The 23,774-nt window shown below is 39.8% G+C and overlaps 2 protein-coding genes across 2 annotated transcripts in view; both read right to left on the bottom strand.

Moving 5' to 3' along the window:
* LOC114565020 (capping protein, Arp2/3 and myosin-I linker protein 3-like) overlaps window positions 1–11,335 on the bottom strand; it is a 61,867-nt gene extending 50,532 nt beyond the window's left edge. Inside the window, exons 1-5 of the mRNA XM_028592814.1 lie at window positions 11,241–11,335; window positions 8,993–9,079; window positions 6,550–6,659; window positions 4,679–4,756; window positions 466–542 (exon numbers count right to left, since the gene is read on the bottom strand). Of these exons, the coding sequence (XP_028448615.1) occupies window positions 466–542; window positions 4,679–4,756; window positions 6,550–6,659; window positions 8,993–9,079; window positions 11,241–11,319 (431 nt within the window). The 5' untranslated portion in view covers window positions 11,320–11,335. The remainder of the gene's footprint in view (window positions 1–465; window positions 543–4,678; window positions 4,757–6,549; window positions 6,660–8,992; window positions 9,080–11,240) is intronic.
* A 1,617-nt stretch (window positions 11,336–12,952) lies between these two features.
* LOC114566000 (capping protein, Arp2/3 and myosin-I linker protein 3-like) overlaps window positions 12,953–23,774 on the bottom strand; it is a 31,516-nt gene continuing 20,694 nt past the window's right edge. Inside the window, exons 8-12 of the mRNA XM_028594339.1 lie at window positions 20,854–20,948; window positions 20,292–20,362; window positions 20,035–20,108; window positions 13,009–13,084; window positions 12,953–12,958 (exon numbers count right to left, since the gene is read on the bottom strand). Coding sequence (XP_028450140.1) covers window positions 12,953–12,958; window positions 13,009–13,084; window positions 20,035–20,108; window positions 20,292–20,362; window positions 20,854–20,948 — 322 coding nt within the window. The remainder of the gene's footprint in view (window positions 12,959–13,008; window positions 13,085–20,034; window positions 20,109–20,291; window positions 20,363–20,853; window positions 20,949–23,774) is intronic.

Genomic DNA, 23,774 nt, shown 5'->3' with positions numbered 1-23,774 from the left:
AAGGCACCTGGGGAACACGACACGTTGGGAGCTGGAGACGCTTCTGCCTGCTAGCTAGGTAAACACAAACACACACATACATTTTGTAGCATGCAAAAAAGAAAAATCTTGGGGTATGCAAACAAGTGCTTGACAGATGATAAACTTGTTAGCAAACAGAGACATATAGAAATTAAAGACAGACGAGAACACATTCTGTTCACACACACACGCACGTATACACACACATGCAGTGAGCCAGAACAAATTAAGGGGGCGAGCCGAGCCTGTGCGCTAATTCCATCAGTGAGGTCCAGGGCTAAACATTAATCTACAGCAAAAAAATAAATGATCTGCACCTCCTGACTGGAATTCCTCCAGAGTGGATTGGCTGAGTCAGAATAAGAAAACAAATGTGTTTTTTTTCTTTTAAAAAAAAAAAAAAAAAAGTCTTAACAGGGATTTACACTCAAGGTGAACGCCAACCTGTGAGAGAAGGAGTTCTTGGAGAGGTTCAGGTAGGAGAGGTCAGCACAGCAGCCTCGCAGCAAGGCCCCAAACAACTGGCAAAGAAACAGAGACACAGTAAGATAAATGGGTTGTGTTATGTTCACTACAGGGAATGGGAATGTGTTGTATAACTGTTACTTTGGCTCTTGAACACTGCACAAATTATTATAGCGCAGATTAAAGCTGACACAAATGCAATTTGAACACACTAAAAAAATGATGCTGCTGTAACTCTTTCTTGGCAGAAGCCTCTTCAATAAAAATATCCCTAAATGTATCATGCTAGCATTTTAGATGGCATTAAATAATAGAATTTCATATAAGTCTTGACTCTACAGATTGGTGTGGGGGGAGAAAAATGTACCAGAACAAATGAGGTTACTGCTGGTCAAATGAGGACAAAGCAGTCTTTGCAATTTGTTTTAGGATTCATTTGATCCTTTTTGTGCCATATGGTATGGTTTACCTAAGATAATGCAACATTGGTCATTAAGTTCACACACACACACACACACACACACCTCAACAATGTGCGACTTCCAAGGAACATGGAATGCTACATTATTACTGTATGCACTTGAGCAAGGCACTTAACCCTAAAATGTTGTTTCGTCTGAGACATTAAATTGTGGTGTCTCAGTCTCTATTTATAGAGCCTTCTATATTTAGGCTGGTAGGCGGATTTGGCTCAGGTAGTCATTAACTTGATGCTTACACTTTGGGGTCAGCTGTATACAGTGGTGGAATACAGTAGTATTTACTCAAGTACAGTACTTAAGTACATTTTATTTTACTTAGTACTATTCCACTACTGTACATTTCAAAGGGAAAATACTGTACTTTTTACTCGGCTACATTTATCTGACAGCTTTAGTTACTTTTCAGATTCATAATAACATAAAACATACGATAAACTAGGTTAAAAATTAAATGATGTACATGCGTTATTAATTTATTGGTGCTATTTCCCTTTCAAACTTCATACATAGTTTTATCATAACTGTTCAAGGTATAAAGAGGTAAAATTATCCAATATATATTTTTTACATGAATGTGTGTACCACAATCTCATGGCAATACATCCAATAGCTGTAATATATTTCACTTAAACTCACAAATGTCGACCTCATGGTGCAAAACAGGAACAGACAAACCGATCAATATTGCCCCTTATTGAGCCATGCCATAGATTTAGATAGGTTTCAAAGTTGTGGCATTTAAAAAAATAAATCTATACCTTTAATGGGAAATGATGAAATGAAAGTTAGAAACACAAAATATTTTGAAAAGGAAAAAGCTTGGGTTATTTAAGCCCTAATAGTTGGAAATTAAAATTTGTTATGTTCTCATCCATTTCAGGGTTAATGCCCCGTAGCTCCAGCAGCTGAATGAAATAAAGCAGACGCTGTGTTTCCACCAATCTTTCAAAATGTGTACGGAAAGTGCTCATCTGTCTGGGAAAGTCTACGAATTCCCGATAGCAGGGCCAAATGGGCAACAAGAAGAGTAATTGTATTGCACTAAATCAGAATCAAGCTGAAACCACACCAGCGAAACAATTTATTACTTACATTCTTTAATTTGTTATACTGAATATCCATCAAATGTTTCACATTAAATATGGAAAAAAGCCACTAAAAAAGGTGTGTAGGAAATTAAATATGCTGTGTCACCTAAAGTTCCCCTGCTCATATGATCAATGTGAAATCATGCAGCAATACAGCCATTTATCTACCATCCATCAAAGTGCATATCAAATCAAGCTCTCATCTTGTGAAGATATGGCTCACGTTCAAACTACAGGGCTCTGGAAAGTACCAAAATGAATATAGGAATCTGTGACCAAATTAATCTTGAAATAAAGATGATATATGTGTGTTTGTTTGACAGGAGAGAGCTCTAGGCAAATATGATCGGCATCAAAATCCAATTTCTTGTAAGACTTTTTAGGAGCATCTCATCGCTTGCGAGAGGTTAAACTATCGAAAGTGAATCCATTTTTCCCTGGCAGTGTGATCCATCACGCAAACTGACTAATCGACCGTCATCGGTACATCAACCTAGATTAAAACAGGAACTTATTAATAATTCAATCCAACAGGCCAACACTAAAAAAGACAAATTCTCTCTCAGACTCTTCCTCTCCAAAGGATAAATGACAATTAGCAAAACAGGACATGAAACAGCGATGGCAGAGGGTACTTTTTTAGTCTCAAGGGGAGTTTCAAAGAGATATAAGGGGAGACAAAGTTTGAGAACTTGCAAATAAAGGAGAACAGATGCTATTACTTCCACTCATGCACATAATTCAAGACAAAATTCATGGCCCACATTTACGGGGAGGGAGGAGCATTAGTTTCACAGGGCGGACTATTCCCTCCTGAAACAGATTCCTGCCTTACAAGCTGCCTGCTCCTGGGGTTTAAAACACCCGCAGTAAAGTGCAAGGCATTGTGGTAAAGAAAAAACTGTGGTGGAAGTAGGAGAACTATTCGGATCCTTTACTTAACTAAAGTTAGTAATACAACGTAAAAAACATTCATTATAAAAGCTCTGCATTCAACCTTACGTATATAAAGTTCTAATCCTTAAAAAGTGCTCATATTATGCTTTTTGGCTTTTTCCCCGCTTTCCTTTATTGTTTTTATATATATATATATATATATATATATATATATATATATATATATATATATATATATATTATTTTTTTTATTTTTTTGTGCACGTTATAGGTTTACAAAGTGAAAAAGCCCAAGTCCACTCCAGAGAAAACACTGTTCATAAATTGCTATCACTACCCAATGTGAGTCGAGTGCAGATGTGAGTTGCGCATGCGTCACTTTGCGAGATTTCACGCAGATCTGTTTTGCTGTTAGCCACAGAATAATGAGATAGGTACATTACATAGCAGTAATTTATTATTTAGTGTAAGGCATCACATTTTCTCGGCATGATCCCTGATGTCAGTTCTAGATTAGAGGCTGAAGTAGCCTACAAGAACCTACAAACGAGAGACTTCTGTAATGTCAACACAATAAAAAAATATGCAAACTACAGCAGTTAGATAAATGTGCTACAGTTAAAGAACAAAATGCCTCTTTAAAATGTATGTCAAGTAAGTACAAGTACCTCAAAACTGTACTTAAGTGGAGTACATGTACAATGTTCTTAAGTTACATTGCACCACTGAGAGAAACAAAGTATTAAATCAGCAATGGGATTAAATCTTCTAGGTGAAAATGATTGTCTAAAACCTGCTGACCAGCAAAAATGTGTTATCTGACAAGGCATCATGGCAATATAGTGAGTGTGGAGTTCAGACACCACCCGCCCTGCTGAGGTGACACTGAGCAACAGCAGATTTCAGAGTAGATCTCTAGCTGACTTTGACTTCTTACCTCCCAGCAGCACAGAACACAATGAAATAGGATATTTATGTCGGTTTTATTCAACCTTGCATGTCCCTACTGCACGTTATCCTGTCAGCAGCAATACAGCACTGACAAAGCAGCAGTGACGGGACATAAACAGTAAATGTGACCTCCCGTTCAGCCAGCAATTTTCATAAACCTCTACATCTTTCAAAAGGGACACAGACCCTAAAAACATCCTGAGTACAGTTGGAACTTTCCACATTTCACTGAGGCCTGTATATTCACAGTCAACCGGGAAGAACTGCCATCTCAGCAATAACCAGCAGGGGCAGACACATTCAAGCATGGTCACTGGACTCTTTCAGAGAGAAAGCTCTGTCATGCTTTGAGCCGTTAGTCTATCTGTTAATGCGGCAAGACACCGTTTTTGTCACACTGGCAGACATGCTAAATTTAGACACAGTAACAACACAGACAAGTCGTCTCTCTGAAGAGACAAAGATGTGAACAAATGCATGAAACAAAGGCTCCTGCATGCTATTCATACAATGCATCGTTTGTATAATTCATAAGAGGCTATACAACTCCATTGTAATGCATTGTAAGAGCTTTCACCATCACTCAAAGCATTATTATGCACAGAGGAGCTCTAAGAAAGACTGAGTCTACTGAGGTAACATTGTTTTTGTGTGGCGGGCGATTCGTATTCAGGACGCTACCCCTTTCTGTTTCTTGGCCCGAAACCCATCCTAGAGATGAGATCAAACAGTGACGGGTGGATAGTGACTCTAACAGAGAGATTAAGTACAAACCGAGTCCACGGTGCAGTCTGTCCCAGACAGGTCCAAGTGGACCAGGCAGTTGGGCTGGGCCAGGAACAGGTACAGGTTCTGCGCGGGAAGAACAACAGTGTCTTTTAGTGAATAATATGAAAATCTGAATCAGAAACAGATTTATTGCCAAGTTGGATTTCACATACAAGGAATTTGCCTTGTATATACATCTTATATGTATACAGAAATATATGGTGCTTACAAAAAGTATTAACTACCTTTGGATGTTATCATGTTTTATTTTATTACCACATTGAATCAAAGTAGATTTTGTTGAGCAAAAAAAATAAAATAAAAATAAAGACCCTTTTATGTCAAAGTGAAAACAGCTCTCTCTCTCTGACAACACATTGTTGGACTATGGGGCTTTGAAAATACTGGCTCGTGCTCTAGTTCAGTGTCACCTTAAGGCTCTGACACACCAACATGACCGACCGTCGGCAGAAAAGGCAGTCGGAATGATCAGTCTCCCTGAGTTGGTCAAAAAAGTGCCTTGGGATACACCAAAGCGACGCCGACTTGAGCGTACGTTCTGCGCGTGCTCAAGACGTAATACATCTCCATAATAGCAGGCGGCGTTACATTTCCTTTCCAGGATTGCTACCTTGCTGCCGGAAATTCTGCTGGATTTCAGTCTTTTCTGCCGGATATCAGTTACCTTCCGCTTTCTTTGTGTTGGAATTTTAAACTCGATTTATGAGGACTATGGTTTACTGCTCCTCAGATCTCTGCAGGGTCAATCCAGACAGCTAGCTAGACTATGTGTCCAATCTGAGTTTTCTGTTCCACGACTAAAACAACTTTTGAACGTTCGCATGTTCCACCAAAACAAGTTCCTTCCCGAGGCTATCTTGCAGTTGGCCAGGTGCTTCACCTGTCGCAGCTTTATGGGAGAATGGCAAACTGTGTGGTCTGATGAGAGCATCATCTCATCATAAACATACTGGAGCATCCCCAGTGTGAAACATGGTGGGGGGGCAGCATCACGCTGTGAGGATACTTCTCTGCAGTAGACCCAGGAAGGCTTGTGAGTGGAAAATGAATGCAGAAAAATACAGAGATATCCTGGATAAAAACCTGATGCAGTCTGTTTCCAGCAAAGCAAGCACAAAGCCAAGGCTACACAGGTGTCCTGGAGTGGCTCAGTCCACATCTCAGTCTAATCCAGAATTTGTGGCTGGATTTGAAAATGCTGTTCACTCACAATCCCCGTGCAACCTGGCAGAGCTTGAGCAGTTTTGCAAAGAAGAATGGAGTCAATACTTGGGCAACCATGCATTTCCTATTTGTAATTCATTTAGATCACTTGGACAGTAAAAGGGTCCGTTTCTATTTCCACATTAAATTCACACGATTAAATGTTGTAAAACAGTAGTCCGGTTTCCATCAGAATGTTTCTATCCACTACTGCTAAAATTAGGGAGTTAGTTCATCGAGAAAAACAGCTGGTGGTGCAAATTCTCCAGTCAGGTGCCATTTAACTATTGCAAAAGAGCGCCAGTCACACCTGGAAATATATATTAGTATTTCTATATAGTATTTCTGTTTGGTTCATGGATTCATTCGAGGAAGGTTACAGTCTCCTCATCGCTCCACAGGTTCGTCTGCTGGAATTTTTTCATTTCTACGGTGGATGTATGTCAAGATTTATTCACTGAGGCGGTTCCCATTGCACTTTGTTGCATTCACTTGTTACGATACATCAAATTTTCCATCACAGCCATTGTAAAAACTTTTGTGAACTCTTTTTTTCTCTCAACTTTTTGGTATTTTTACTGACGATGGGAACGCACTTAGTAAAAAAAATAAATCCAGCATTTCATTTGTGTGTTTGTAGGTGTGTCCCTCACCGTGGCATCCTCTCCAGACAAAACCCCAGGGTTTTTGCTGAGGTCCAGATGCAGCAGAGAATTGGAGTAGTCGTCACTTGAACACAACGCCTGGGACAGAGTAACCACACCTAATGGGGGGAGAAGAGGGGAAGAAATGGAGGAGAAGGGAATAAAAAATAAATAAAAAGGTTTGCTATATGCATCCTTCAGTCATTTCATTATCTTATAATCATCCTTTTTCTCCAATGGGCCGATTTATTGCTCTGGACGAGACTTATTAGCAACTAATGAATGCAAATCTACATAATGGAAGCGGGTGAGCAAGCTATTTGGCAAAAAAAAATAAATAACTGAGCAGAGACTAGTGAACTCCAAAGGTAGGGTAGTATCAAAAGAGCTTTTGTAGGAAGCCAGCCACTGTTTAACCCGCATCCCAGTATCCAAGTGTACCCTGAAAGCCAAAACAAAATCATTCTCTCAAATCAGATCACTACACAATTACACCCACAGGCCCAATGGAACCCCTCATTAAAATCCTCACCCTGCAAGATTGATGCAAAGCACAGCACGCCATGGCAAGTTGAGGATTAAATATAGACACAATAACAACACGGGAGAAACATCTAGCAGCAGCAACAAATAAAAAAGTCTAATCTGTGTGCCATTCACTTGACTTAGTATCATCGATTATAGCTAGCAGTTGTAGGAGCATTGGGGAGTGTGTGCGGAAGAAGCCAGCTACAGCATGTGCTGCCCTGAAGCCGGCAAAGCGCTAAGCTCTTCATCCCTAATTTGTAGCGATTAGGAGTGAAATGAGGGGAAGAGGGGACAATGTCTAATCCCCCCTTCATCTATCTATCAGACTTTTAGAAGCCATTTGGACTGTGTGACAATGTCAAGTGTGTGGGAGCAAGGATGTGTGAGCATGCGCGATATATCTGCCTATTTGCATGTCTGATCACATCTCAGAGACAGCGTATGCATGCGCGCGCGCGCATGCGTGCGTGCGTGCGTGCGTGCGTGCGTGCGTGCGTGCGTGCGTGCGTGCGTGCATGCGTGTGTGTGTGTGTGTGGCCTACAGTAAGGTAGGCGTAGGTGTTTTAGAGACAGAGGGAAGGAGGGGAGGTGGGAAGATATCCATAAATATTCAACAAAAAATGCTCATCCCCTGCAAAGTCATACCAACACACACCATTCAAGGTCAGCACCATCACTGCATTCCTCCGGAATTACTGTGTCAACCCACTGTCTTTTAAAATCGCACCTAGAGTTGTTTTCCCATTCATAACGTACACTAATTGGGTATCAAGGTCGCTGTCTGTGGCATATACACACCACTCAGCTTTCAGCCTTGTAATTACGGCCAATACCTCCGTAGCCATCCCGCCCTACAAAGGCAGCAAGCAGTCAGTACAAAGGCAGAGGAGTGGCAGAAAGAAAGGGTTTAGTTTGCAAGCTGGCCAGCAAACCGTACAACAGACCGAAAGGCTGTAATGCTTCCATGTTATTATGCCACTTAGGGCTGGTTATTTTAGCCCCCAAACATTTGTTAACAAAAAGAATTACCAGATGTCAGTTCACCATAATGGATACGTTTTAGCTTTAGCAAAAGCTACCCTTGCTCGCTTTCTTTACCTTTTCTACCTATAAAAACTATTTTCATGAGAATGTTTTCCACTGAAAAAATACTCCCAATGAAAACTGTCCACAGAGGTGTGCAGAAAGGTTTATCTCCATTGCATTGGTTGCAGAAATCTCCCCAAAAAAATCTCCCTCCAACCGGCTGTCGAATGTTGGCAACCCTTTATTTTCACAAAAATTATATTATCCCTGGCATAATCAATTTTATATGGTAAAACAGACACTAAAACATCAGATCTTGACACAATTTTGACTAAATATGTAGTGACTGTTTGCATTTGTGTAGCAGCTTACTACTTCTGCAACTCTGTAAAAAATATAAAATCATAATTTAAGATAAACTAGATAAACAATGCGATAAAAGATCAAGAATGCTGTAAAATATGCTATAATGACCAAAAATGCTATTACGAATAAGCTAAATAGTGGGATAGTATGGATTTAACATCCATATCAATATGATCCTTTTGAATCTGCTGTAATACTAGTGGATGGTTGTATTGTCTGGGATAAAAGCGATAGAAATGACAGAAAAAACAGATCAACTACTTATGATTCTGACCCGATTATCATTTGGTAGATGGGTAATACTGTTCCCTGCATGGGTCTTTTTTATCTATGTGAGCCCAAGCCCAAATAAAACTGAATTTGGGGCAGCAGGGCAACATTGTGGTTCATAACGCTTCCGCTCTTTGAGCAGGACGCATCATTTTTGTACCAGTTCCAACATTTAAATGAACATTTATGTACATTGAATAGTAAAAAGATGTGTGTGGGGTTACCCCCAAGAAGCTACTGTGTCTAAGAGGAGCACTCCTACCTTTGGAGGAAAGAGAGGTCTTGGAGAGATTGAGGAGACGCAGTCCCTTGTTGAGGCGGCACACTTGTTGAATCAGGTTGGAGACTCCTGGTTTGAGCGGGAGGGAGAGGAGACAAAGAGAAATGGGGAAGTTGAAGGCCTTATTTAATAACAAAAACACACAAAATCACCCATCTAGAGCCAAAACAATAAAATGTTTAATGATCAACAATGAATAAATTGTCAACTATTTAGATTTTTTTTAAGAAAATGCTGTATTAAATGTGAATATTTGCTGTTTTTTTTAATAATGGACTGAAAACCTTTGGATTTGTACGGTCAGTTGAACGAAAACAGCAATTTCAAGACCCCACGTTGTGCTGTGGGAAATTGTGATTGACAGTTTTGACTGTATTGTGTTATTTTAGAGACCAAACTATGATTAAAAAAAAACAGCTGACATACTGTAATCCATAATGAAAATAATTGTTACTTACTAGGGTTGCACGATATGAGGAAAATATGCGATAACACTGCTGAATATCGAGATAACGATATTACACGCAATAAATAAACAGATAAATGTACTCAGTTCTGCATTTCTGCTGCATTCAGTATTCTTCTACAATACAACAAAATGCTTGTTGCATTTAAAATAAATAAAAGAATATGTATATATAAATAAACATATAGAAAATAAAAGGCACGACTCAAAAAAGAATGAATGTTACATTTTAATGTGCAGTTTTCTACTTATATTTTCTTTCAACTAGCACAAAAAAATCAGTTTTGTGTCTATCGTGATATATTGCAGCTTTCCCGATGAGTATATTGCACCAGTTGATATTGCGATGACGATAAAAAAAAATGATAAATTGTGCAGCCCTATTACTTACAGCCTTACACCCATCCACTTTTAGAGTTATGAGCCCAAAAAGAGCTTTGCCATACTTCAGGCTAAAATGCAACCTCTCTCAGTACACCCCCTCCAAAACACACACACATATAGCTATAGTAAAACCCACAAGTATATTACTACAGCTAAAAAAATAAATAAAAAAAAACATCACACCGACAATCTCACTTTCTCCCACATACCCAGTGCAGAAACAAGCCCATATAAATATATGCCAAGCCAGCTTACATAGCACCTAGTTTCAGCTCAACAATTTGAGTAAACACACTGCAGCCATAATTACAATAAACTGAAAGGCTCGGCTTTATTAAAAATAAAAACTGTAGTGCCAGACTATGGATATGACTATTTGATATTATTATTTTATTATTATAATTTTTTTTTATGTTTTATATTTATGTGCCATTGTTTACTGGTTCCAGCAGGAATGTGTACCTACAAAACTTCTACTGGCATTAGAGACATAAAGAACATTGTAAACGGACACAGCACCGAAGGTCATTCTTTACTGTGATTATGAGTATTATCGTGATGGTGGTTAAGGCTGCAGCACTTTTGTGGCTGTGGTCACAATAAAGTAAGTTTGCACACTCTCAATATACACACACAAACACAAACAGAGGGTGGCAATTGTGAGCACAAAATAATTTATTGAAGTGAGTAGAAGTGACGTGTCAGACGGGAGGACAGAAATTAGCTAATGAGTGATAGTGGCCTGCATGCAAAGCCTGACCCTGGTATACAAACACATGCACTCTTTTCGGTTGTACAAGTGTGAAAGAGGCACATGGAGAGAAAGGTGTATAGTGGTTACATAATTATAGTGGTTAGTAATTATTTAAAATGTAAGTTTCTCGTGTGTATGGAGCAACCCTAATAGGAGGTTCAGTTTGTGAGGCGAGTTGTAGGCGAGACCGAATAAAGAAAAGCATTTCTCTAAAGAGGAGTACCACTCATAGACATACTGCATGAAAGATAGATGAAAGAGAAACAAAAAGAAATAGAAAATGAGGGTTCTCAGAGTCTAGGCGGTACCTTGGTTGTCTAGTGTGTTGTGAGCCAGGAGGCTGGGGAGAAAGCGTTAAAAAGGAAATATTACATTTTCTCTATTAAAAAAAACATACATTGATTTTGAATTCTTTGAGAGCAAACAAAAGCAGCAGTGATTTTGAATTTTGAATTCTTTGAGAGCAAACAAAAGCAGCAGTGAAGTAAAAGAAGCAAAAGAACTATCAGCGGTGCCCTGTGAGAGACAGTAGGAGGGAGGGAGGAGAGAGAGAGAGAGAGAGAGAGAGAGAGAGAGAGAGAGAGAGAGAGAGAGAGAGAGAGAGAGTTCAGAGTCTAGGCCGGTACCTTGGTTGTCTAGTGTGTTGTGAGCCAGGTTGAGAGAGTGAATCACAGAGGCTGGGTTCTCTGACAGCGCTGACGCCATCTTTTGCGGAAAATCCCTGGAGAAAGAAACGTTAAAAAGGAAATATTACATTTTCTCTATTAAAAAAAACATGCTAGTTCAATAAAAGGTATCAGAGAGTGAGTAAATCCATTGGAGAGATTTCCCTAATTCAATGAAATGCGCTTGATAAAGTTTCACCCAAGACTCTCACTATTTTTTTTACACCTCAAAAATTTGTCTGTAACATCACATATTTTGACAAACAAAATACAGCTCTGCTCTCTGTCAATTTTCAGAGGACAGATAAGCATGAAATTTTGATAAAGTTTCACCAAATATTCACATTTGTACTAATTTCCTGTAACCACACCTACACCTCTTGGTAATCAGTGCAACGTGTCCTATTTCAGTCCAAGCAGCTCCTCCAGACTGTTGGACTGTTGTGCAGGACCTGGTTGACCCCTGGAGAGAAATCTTGTCACCAGAGGTTTCAAATGGATGAAGAATATAGGCGAGTGAAAAGCAAGCAGTAACCAGAAACAACAGAAATCTGCTTATGTGTAAACATAGAATGTAAAGGAAGATGATTTAAATTTCAATGGAAACAATATGGTCAGGGAAAAAAATTGATTTTGTGATACTCAATGACATGATTCGTTATTGGATTTCGTGTAAATGCACAATAATGATTACCTTCTGTATGATCTCCATGGGATGGGTGTCCAGTACCTTCCGCTTTCTTTGTGTTGGAATTTTAATTTTAAAGCTAGCTAGACTAGATCTATGGAATCTGAGTTTTCTGTTAAACAACTTAAACAACTTTTCCCACTTGACATTTCTGCATGTGACGTGACCTGCAGCAGCAGCCCTCCACACTCCACTTGAGCAGCGGTCGGCTCGGCGCCTCTCAAAATCTGACGAAAATCTTTTAAACTGACCTTTGTCGATCAAAAAAACAGACAGATTCAGCAACTGCATGGCCTATTTCTCGCTTAAAATGTTTTCAGAAACACGTTTCGGTGAACTGTTTTCGTAAAATATGAGATCGTATTCAGAACGAGACGCCATTAAATTCGGGAGCAGCAAGACCCACGTGACGCGTTCGTCCAATCAGCTGCCATGTGTTGCGGTTCGGATGTTTTTTCATGAACCGTACCACCCCTAACGTACACGTTCCACCAAAAGAAGTTCATTCCCGAGGCTATTTTGCAGCGGCACCGTGGCTCCGTGCAGTGCTTAGCACTGCCCATGATTGTGATTGGTTTAAAGAAATGTAAAAAAAAAAAAAAAAAGACTGAAGCAGAAACTACAATCGCAGCAGCCACAGCTAGAGGACAAACTAATTTAGAATAAATATTGGCATAGCTTTTCAGCTATGGCGACTCACTGTCTTTTTATCTTGCTTTTCTTAACTTGATTTTCATTCAGTATATAATCTCAAGAGTTTAATAATAGTCCAGTGAAGATTTGTGTTCATAATGCATTGGTCAAAACCAATAGAAAATTGATTCATGTTGACTTAGAAAATGCTAACTAATCCTGGAACCAGGATTTCTTTATTCACATTAGGACATCAGTCTGCCAAATGAGCAGATAAAATATGATTAAAGAAATGTAATCTGATAACACCGGGATGGCAGAGGGAAGAGAAGAAAAACACTGGATTTGTAGTTTAGATCTGGCAAGGTTTACAAGAGAGGAAGATATAAAAAAATCAAACATAGTTACTATGCGCATGTCTTTGCAGTGCAGCTTGGTGAACCAGGTGTTGTACGCAATGGATGCCACGATCACCGCCAAGTCCCTGAAATGGACACACACACACACACACACACACACACACACACACACACACACACACACACACAAGAGATTAAATTAAAATCTTTAAATTAGCAAACTCCATCTGCTCAAAACCATTTGATGTCATTGATCCATAAATTCACATTATCGTGGGCCAAACTTTTTCTTTGCTCCCTGTTTGGTAAGAAGCAGTTCATCACTGTGACAGGGAGTACACTATGGGCAGTGCTGCTTTCTAAAAGATGACGCACACTGCAGCCCTGCTGAGGACGAGAGACGAGAGCAGAGATGAAGAAAGTAAAAAGAGAGAAAGATGTAAAGATTGATGCCTGGGTCAGTGGATTTTTCAATAAAGGCACAGTTTGATCCCAGCTACAGACAAACGGACACAGAGCCCACAGGCCATCCGGTGTGTGTGTTGGTGAGGGAGGGAGAAAGAAAGAGAGGGAAGAGAGAGTTTTAGAATCCTCCAAGGTCCAACTAAAGCCACACTGCTGCTACACCTGCTATACATCATCTGACAAACAAGCAGTAACAGAGGGAAAAGAAAGGGGGGGGGAGAAGAAAAGAGAATAGAGGGAGAATGGAAGAAAGGAGGATAGCGAGACAGAGGGAAAATACAAAGAGAAAGAGAGGAAAGTATAATCTAGCCAGAGAGGGTCCTGTTGCAAATAACTGCAGCAGCCAGGGCATTACAGTATATCTCGGAGTAAAATGCCTGCGGGCCGTGTTCCTTTTTCATTATCATGCCAGCCATCAGACCAGTCCATTCTAACTGACACAGCTCAGTCCGTGTGTGTGTGTGTGTGTGTGTGTGTGTGTGTCTGTAGATGATGCACACGTCAGAATTCATCAAACACTGTCTGCTGATTCATGTTTTGACAGCAGGACATGTAATTGACCTCTATGAAGTCTCACTCAGTCATGCAGCACGTGGGTGTTTTGTGTGTCTTGTACTTGCACATGTTGTACAGCAGGTCAATCTGTCGCTTCTTCACACCGATCAATACAGATTTAGGACTGAAATCTAATGTTAAGATTAAAATAAAAATAAAAATAAAAAAGGAATAATGTTAGAGCAAAGGGGAACATTAAAATGGTCCACGGTTAGGTTTAGGTTAGAATTAAATCAGGGGTCAGGGGAATGGTTAAGTTTAAGGTAGATGATAGAGAGTTCTAATATTTTTATATACAGTATACAAACTCATGTTAGTTGGTGTTTGCGAGGTGAACCAAGAGCATTATATAGTCGTGAAAAAATTAGGACACCCATGCTAAAGTTGACTAAAAAGAGGAATAAAATCATCACATACCTTTCACCATAGCTAGAGATTGGCATGGGGTACTTTCCATAAAATCATCTCTCAATGTAAATCAAACCAGCTATTAGGCTAACTGAATGCCAATCTAGGTATGGTGAATGTTATGTGATGATGTGGGGCTATTTTAATTCTAAAGGCCAAGGGAACTTTATCAGGATGCACAGTATCCTGGATCCATGAAATAACTGGCCTTTAAAAATAACAATCTGCCTGCCTCTATGGGAATTTAACATAGGGGTGTACTTATTTATGCCCCCTGTATTTTAAGGAAGAACATTTATTTATTTACAATACATTATTCATTCACAAACAAAAGTAGAGTCCTTAAAGGTTGGATTTTTTAAAGGCATTAAGATCAATTTCCAAAAGATGATTTTTTTATTCCTCTTTTTAGTCAACTTTAGCATGGGTGTCCTAATTTTTTCACATGACTGTATATATTACAATGCACACAAAAATCCTATATTTGAATTTTAGACTCATATAGGGTTGCCAGCTGGGGTAAATTCATTCGACATTTTGGGATACATGCCGATTTGCGTTCTTGCAGAGAGTAAGATGAGAAGATTGATACCACCCTCATGTATGTATGTATAATCTAAAACGTAGCACATGTGCTAAATGGGAACCTTCGTGAAAGGTAGATTTTTCAGTCGCTGTTATAAACATGCACAGCACGCTACTCTGCAAATGGACCAAATTAAAACCAAAAAAAAAGGGCAAATTCTTGTTAACTTAGCTGCTGGCGGAAACAAACCAGCCCCTCTCTCTCCCAGCAGTAAAATCCACATGGCTAATTATTATGCGCATCAATGATGTCATCGGATCTTGACGATAATGTCTGCGCTCTTCATTCTTTCTAAACTTCACTCAGTATTTTGATGTCAGGAATATGATTTATTTTATTGCCTATAGTTTAGGGAAATGTCTAGCCCCTAGGCATTGAGCTTTCTGAAAATGTGTCCCTCTGAACAGTATAGTTGAATAGCCCTGCTGTAAGCTTTGAGCAGTCACATTTACCTGGGCTTAGCTGTGAACAGCCTGCTTTGCATATTTAGTGTAAAGAGCCATTACCCCCCTACCACCGCCACACGGTCACAAAAAACAGATTTTTTTAAGATTGAAAATTAGTTGCATCAAACAGTGGAGCAGATGAAAGTGGTGGTATTTGTCACATACCTAAGTCTTCACACAATCACCTCAAGTGACCAAAACGGTTCGTCACGAAAAGGTAAGGTAATGTTTTTCACAATTCCAGCACACTTCTAAAACGGGGGTATAAAAAGAACCGAGAGAGGGTGCGCCACATCCATGTCCGTTTTGGAATATATCAGGCATTCACTGGCCAACAATCATGAATGGACAAAATCCTAACTTTATTATAATCTGAATATGATCTGAATATGACCTTCTAGCAAACCCTAAAGGCTCCATTTATTACAGCCCACAATATGCACAAACACACACAGAACTGTGATTTTGACATTTATAGACCTTACCAGGAGGAAGGCTAAGATAGAGTGTTTCTCCTGAGATGGCAGAGGAGAAAAGGTCGTGGGGTCCTTGTGCTCGGAATATTTCATGGCAATAAGCCTATTAGATTATTTAATAGCTTGTGGGTAAAGTTGAGGGAAGGACATGAAGTGTGCACAACAAACAGGGTTCATTCTCTCGGGAACATGGATCTGCTCTGTAAATTGCATGACTATGTGCCCATTAGAGTTTCATATTTTGTGTGTGTGAAAGTGAAAAGAAAAAATTCTTATTGTAGTAATAGCAAAAAGGTCAGTGGGGGTCATCAAAAACTTTATTACCGTTGTGGGACAATGAATATTTATAGGACTTGGTTCTTGGAGTTGTACTTGGTATGGAAGGTGAACAATTCTGACCTGAACTGGTGGCACTAAAAGGAAGAATGGTCAGTGGCGCTAAAACCATTACGAGCCATACTCCGTGGATTATGGTGGTCTGATTTTGAAGCTCACCAAGATGCTTTATGGCAATTAATCAATGCCAAACAGTCAAACCCTGTACAGACCGTGACTCAGTGAGTTGTAGCGCTGCTGTCCTACTTCAGTAACAGAAAAAACTAACCAGACATTGAGTTGGAGAAAAGTTTGACACAGCATCCAACCTTAGTGTGTGTGTGTGTGTGTGTGTGTGTGTGTGTACGCGCACCGAGGAGGGACTGTCAAGCCAAGAGGTTTCCTCAACAAGTTCTTGGGGAAGTAAGGCATAAAAATACCTCACACACATACACACAATCCAAACGTATGACAAAGAAAATTCACACACACACACACACACACACACACACACACACACACACACACACACACACACACACACACACACGACTGTGTCAGACATAACTAACAGAGACAGGCAGAGTGTGTGTGTGTGTGTGTGTGTGTCTGAGAGGAGGAGAGTAATTCAGAGAAAGAGAGCTAAAACAAGAGTGGAGGACAATGAAAGGGGAGAAAAAAAACAGGGCTAGAGAAAAAGGTGTCCGCTTTAAGTCAGGAGGAATGAGCTGAGACGATGTTTGGACGGACAGCAGTCAGCAGGAAAAGCATTGCCCTGTCGCTTGTGGTAACGGTAGACAGGCTCAATCAGGGCAGATCGAAAGGATGGAAATGTAGAAGGACAACAAGGGGAGGAAGGCAGTAATGCACCACAAATAGCTTCTGCCACATGACCATGGAAATACCAATCCACAGATTCTTTCAGTCATTTGCACCCTTTCTTGAATGTTTCCCTGCAGTTTTTTTGTGATTTCTAGTGTTCCTTTGCTTCCGGTATCCATTTAGATATGTACAACTTCTCTAGAATAGCAGCGAGGGATTATTTGGTATTGGATTGTGGGCTCAAGGGAACAATATGTTAAAGGAAGATCTTAAAAAACAGCAAGGGCAGGCAGCTTCTTCTGCAAAGGCTTTCTCTTTATCACACACTATATGAAATACTGGAGGAAAAACAACAGCGATGCAGTGATTTTGGCTCTCAATATGAAATACATTAATATATTCATGAGTTGCTGCTGCAATCACGCTCTTGTGAATGGCTTTTTGATTTACCAGCATAGCAAGAACTCACTCCTATGATGAGAAATACATTTTTAAGTGTAAATACATCCTCTCCAGTAAGGACTGTTGTTTCTACACAGGAAAGTAGAAAAAAAACTCAACAGGCTTCAGGGTTTTCTAAAGACAAAACATTCCTCAAACACAACGACAAGTAAGCTAGGTTGAATGCTCCATTTGCATGTCAGCTGTCAAAGCTTTTTATGATCGAGCGACGCGTACCCTCTTCCTCAATATGTCTGGGAAAGGAAATGGGGGGGCTTAACAAGTTACCAGCGGGGAGGTAGAGGATAAGACATATGGCATTTTACAGTGGTTTCTGAGCCCTGGATTCTGCATGTGACGAGCATATCATTCCCCTTCTCTATTATCTTCCCAAACTTCTAACAAAACTGAACAGAGACAGAGAACAGCAAGTGAGCCAGAGAGAGAATGACAAAGGAATACACTTAACACGTTACCCAGGGAGGGTCTTGTTAAACAAACAGCCAGTTCTAATGTCAGATAAGACAAGGGCTGTCAGATGAGGACACACATCGTACTGTCGGGGGAAACATTTATGTAAAACATCGTGATGCAGAATGAGGACGAAAAGTCTTTCGAAACTACAGAGTAGTCAAAAGTATTAGGACACTTGTGTGTTTTTATTGTTTTGGGTCTGTACTCCGGCACAGTGGATTTGAAATGAAACTACTGTTAGGTTTAAGTGCTGAATTTCAGCGTCAGTTACAATCCCAAACATTTCAGCCCTGGTTGATTGGTGACCCCTGGGAATGGCAAATGGATGTTCGGTTACAGCTCCCAAGGCATGTGCATAGACCACTGGGGACAGAAATCGTTCCTTAAGCAGCTACTCTGTCAGAAATGCAGTAGAAGAGCATGAATCATAGGTCTGTTTACAATGCACCCAAACAAAGGGGGGAGGGGGGAGGATGAAGCGCTGAATTAACAATAGAGTTGTACTGGTATCGGTGGTGTTTTCCACAACATGTCCAGTATGTGCACGCACACGAGTATGTGCACGCACGCACCTTTCCTGTCAATGCCTTGTGTGTAGGGGTCTTGGGGAATTCTTTTCACATAAGAGTCTCACGTCCTATTTTCTTCAATTCTAAATCAATTCACAGACTTCGTCTGGAACGTTTCAATGATTTTACAACACTTTCAGCCAACTCTGATTGGGCAAAGAAAAGTACACAGGTCCATAGCTTGATTTTTGAATCAAACTATGGGTTCCCCTCCACTTAATACGGTGTTTATCTTACGGTTACTTTACATAGAAGTTTGACCTTCACTGTGCAGAATGATGTGTAAATGTGCAGAGTTTGACGCTAGAAGGCTGTTATCAATATCCTCCCTGAAGGTGGGAAAGGTCTCAGAGCTTACCTTAATACTGTGTGCATTCCCAGCAGGATTATGTGACATCACAAATAGTTCCAGGCAGTCATGGTCTAATATGCAATTCATACAAGTGTGATGTTTAAACTTGAAACCTCCAGTGCACATTGAGAATGAACTTTTCAGTGAAGTTGGAGACATCTTGTGTCCAGCGTTTAAACGTTTTTCATAATCAAACCCATCATTCAACTTGTTTTTTCCTCATGTCTAAGAAAAGCCGAGCCCCCCCGCCCCCCGAAACTGAAGTTGAGGAAACTCTCGAGATAGAGCCTTAGTTTCTTTTTTGATACAGAGCAGTTATCAGGACTTTCACGTTTCTCCTCCTTGTTTCATTAAAAAAATAGTGTTGCCGTGGCGGCAGGAAAAACGAGGATGATAGCAGCTAGCAGCTGACCTGATGACAGCAAGGGTCCCAGGTTAAGAGGTCCCGGAGGTTTGGCCTACTAATTAGCCTGCCTACAATTTTAAGCGAGAACAAAAATATATAGTTTTCATACAGACTTTTGTATACATTATATATTACCTCAACCTCAAACCAGATAAAGACTTGCGCCCCCCCCTGTGGGGTGTGTGTGTGTGTGTGTGTGTGTGTGTGTGTGTGTGTGTGTGTGTGTCTTTATCTGACCCCAGGTTGGGAACCACTGCTCTTGACTGGCAAAGTAAAGCACCAAAAACATCAATGTAGCTAAGTAGGTTATTTCACTTTCTGAAGACCACACTGAAGTTGAACTGGAAACAATTTAAGATGGCTGCTACTGTTCTGGCAAGGCATCCCAAAGGAGTATGCCAAATGTCTGCTGATGTCTGTAGGGTACATACAACCACACATTGACTGCAACAGATCTGACAAATATCAAATAGAATGAGTTTGTGTTAACTTTGCCAATTACTTTCTGCCCCTTAAATGCCCCCTGACGTGGATGTAAACACCCTCAAATTAATACTGAAAGTCAGCACCTTACCCTCATTTTTCACTACTCAAATATAAATGTGCTGAAGTACAGAGCCAATGCACACGCTGACTGCAATGTATGCAGCTGCAGTCTAGGTGTGGCATAAGTTAATTGTGTCTTTCCAATCAGTGCATGTTGGCATACTGTAATCAGCCTGGTTGTGGTTTAGAAGTCAATATAGAAGTAGACTATCACCTGCTGTCAAGATGGCTGAAATCCAGTAAATTGAACTCCCTGTTGTCCTGAGAGTGGTAGATGGTGTCAACATCCTGGAACAGAGGAGGGGAGAAAGAGAGGAAAGATGAGAGAAAAATAAACAAACAAGATGTTGGGTATGGGATATGAGACAGTAACTTCAAAAGTTAATTGTTAAATTGTACAAACGACAGAAGTATATTAAACAACACAACAAACAAATGAGTGGTTCTGTACAGCCTGTATAGTGTCCTCACCCACTGCACTTCTTCTTTGCAGCCAATTCCGTTGTAGTCACAAAGAGCAGCATAGGTTTCAGAAAAACCTCCTGAAAGGTGGAGAATGACACAAATCAAGTCAAACTAGAACGTAACAGACCAAAAATGGTAAGGATAGAATAAAGCAGGGTAGAGGCCAAATGTAAGAATGAAAAGGAGATTGTAATAGTGCAGGCCAGAGATAAGGGAGGGAGGAAGTCAGTCAGAGAGAGAGAGAGAGAGAGAGAGAGAGAGAGAGAGAGAGAGAGAGAGAGAGATTAGCTGGTAATATTGAGGTGAGATGAAAGTATTGCAGCATGAAAGAGCACTTCTTGTAGATTAATGGGATTACTAGCAGAAAGGGAGTGCATCCAGCTACTGTGGTCTTCTGACCCACTTAAGGATGAGTCTCCAACATGATTTGGTGCAAGTCAGTGAGTCAGTGAGTGAGTGAGTGAGTGAGTGAGTGAGTGAGTGAGTGAGTGAGTGAGTGGATGGATTGTGTATGTTTGTATGCGTGTGTGTGTTTTGTGCGCTATAAACAGAAACATAGAAGACTCACCGCATGTTTTCTGGGGCTCCAATGATGATTCAGAGTTTGGTGAAAACTTGTGACTTCCTTCACTCAGGTCTCCCTCTGCTCGACAAATAGGAGGACTGAAAGACAAAGAGCGAGAGAACAGAGTCAAATGCTAATTTCAGCATGCTAATATGCTCACAATGAAGGCCTAAGTGTGTGATTTGTAAAGAGGTGCTAGCTAATTGTAATGATAGCATGCAACCTGCGCCACAAACCGAGACTGCTGGCGTTTCCAGGAGAGAAGAGAATGGGGGAGGAGATCAGCAACCTGAAGATACCCAAGGTCTTGTAACGAGTTCCACTGCACACTGGGTAATTAGGAAGTCATTAGTACTTTGGTCCAGTCTAATATCTCTATAGTTATTAGATGAATTGCCCTGAAACTTGCATGTACAGACATGGTGCCCACAGAATAAACCCTAATGACTTTCATGATTCTTCAGTCTAAACCAAAGTGGTCCTCATTAGCTATAATTTCAGGATGGGCACTATGATTGACTTATGATAAGCAGTGTTGTGATTAGAAATCCATTGGGCCCCCCATTACAGGTTGTGTAAAAAAAAAAAAATGGATGGTAAATATTAGGGGTGGGGAAAAAAGTTGATTCTTGGATGCATCGAGATTCTCAAATGGATTGGTGCGGTGCATTCTGATAGTTTAAGTTTTCTAGCTTTTGAGCCAAAGGGAATACCACAGCCCCTTGTCTCTGTTTTCTCTGGCCACGTAGCACCAATTTAAAAAATGTTGGCGCCATTCTACTGCATAGACAGCCCACTTTTATTAAAATACACTCTTTTCAGCAATAATATACTTCTTTAAGCAAAGAGCACTTCAGTGCCAAAGAGACAGTAAACTGAGGCTGCTTCAAGGTGTGAATGATTTAATGAGTGTAACTCTCCCACTCCATGCTAGCACCCTTTCTGCAAGACATTGTTATAAAAAAAAATAAAAGAAATACATTTTCAGACACTTTGTAAGTCAAATACCCTTTTGGTAGCCTTACTTATGGAGATTCAGAGCCAAACTGCAGTACCAAACAAAACACAGCTGCATAATATTTTCAAAATGGAAAGAGGGAGATAGAGAGAAAGATGGATAGATAGATGCCCGTCAGGTGCCCGTATGTGACCTCAGACAGCTGTGTTTCCCTTTCGCACGAAAGAAGAGGTGTGGACAAGTTACCAACAAAATGTACCGCGAAAGACCGTGCAAAACATTTCAGGCCATCCTGCCAACCTGTATACTTTTTAACATCAATTTACTGTAACGTTTTTTCACTCTAAAGTCGCTGAAGCAGCTGCAGTTTAGATCCTGTCGGGTCTCTGCAGCGACTGACGCACACACACACACACAAACACACATGGTGGATTCAGGAAAAAACGGAGAGGAGACGTAGGCTACACAGGAGGACCTGACAGCTACGCTCGTTATTGTAAGTGCAATGATAAGTCCAATAAGTACTTTATCAAACGGTATGACTGTGTGTCCCAGCCCAGGCCAGGATAGGAAATTAACTAACAATGTAAACTGTTTTTATGTATAACGTATTCTGACTTACTCAAAAGACGGAGCTTTAAGAGTTCCTCTCTTTTTCTTTTAAAAGGATACATTTTTGTAAGAGCTACACTGAAGTTGGCAGTTTGATAAATGCAAGTTATTTCAATTGATATTCTGTAATATTTCAATCTTCATGTGCTAAAAAGGCACATAAGTTCCTGTAGATGGCCATACACATTCTCATTTTTTTGCCAAATAAATGAAAAGCATGTTGAAATCATCAATGTCTTCCCTCTTGCTGTATCAAAATCTCACCTAGCTTTCCTCAGAGATGGTCCCAATAATGTGCTTAAAGTCAAGTCAAATTCAGTTTGTCCATGATTACATGATATAACTATATACTTATTTAATACTGTATCCTACATTGTGGATAATTAAGCTATATATCATATGCTGAAGTATATTTCTGGAGTGTTAAAGATTAAAAGAAAAAATAAGAACCGTACAGAACCGAAAACAGTGACCCTAAAACCGTGATACGAACCGAACAGTGGATTTTGTGAACCGTACCACCCCATATATATATATATATATATATATATATATATATATATATATATATATATATATATATATATATGTCAAACGATTCATTTTTTTTAATTGCGATTAATTGCCAAATTTCTATAGTTAATCGTGATTTTATCACATGAATAAAATTGTATTATTTTGCATTTCAGAACTGCTTTTAAGTACATATTGACAATGGAAAGCAATTCTTACCAGTGTATCTTGATTGGGAATCAAATGAATGCAAAGAAAGTTACTTTATGAACTTGACTTTAAGATTTGTAATTGTTTAGTATTTATTTACTGTAAACAAAAGAAAAATGTGTGAATCTGTCATTATTGCACAATTCCTCCAAGTAGGCCTACCTAACCTAACTAAGATGTAACACTTACACTTTGCTTATACAGTAAACAAAATGGTCCAAAACCAGATGCCACAGCAGGACATTTGTAACCTTTACATTTTCCTAATAAGGAATGTAACAATTCTCCTAGACAGAAAAGGGGGTCGACAATGTCCCAAATGACAAAAACAGTCCCCCAAAAAAACGATACAAACAACACAGTCCTAAAATCGTATGCTGATATACATAGTCAATATAGTGTGCAGTACGCCGTTAAAATGGGTTTGCGTTAACGCCGTTAATAGCGCGTTTAACTGACAGCACTTGAAATGCATATTCCTCAGTTTACTGGTTGTTTTCTTTGACAAAAAGCATCCAGTAAGCAGAAAACTGTAAAGACTGGGATCACAAAGTAAATACTGTTCGTACCTAATACTGTGCTCTACCTGCTTTGGCTTTTTGATAGGATTACACCACCATACTGTTGCATT

The sequence above is a fragment of the Perca flavescens genome, chromosome 12, assembly GCF_004354835.1.
Source record: "Perca flavescens isolate YP-PL-M2 chromosome 12, PFLA_1.0, whole genome shotgun sequence".
Classification (NCBI taxonomy): Eukaryota; Metazoa; Chordata; class Actinopteri; order Perciformes; family Percidae; genus Perca; species Perca flavescens.
The sequence above is the reverse complement of the archived record's forward strand: the minus strand, read 5'-3'. Positions and strand labels throughout refer to the sequence as shown.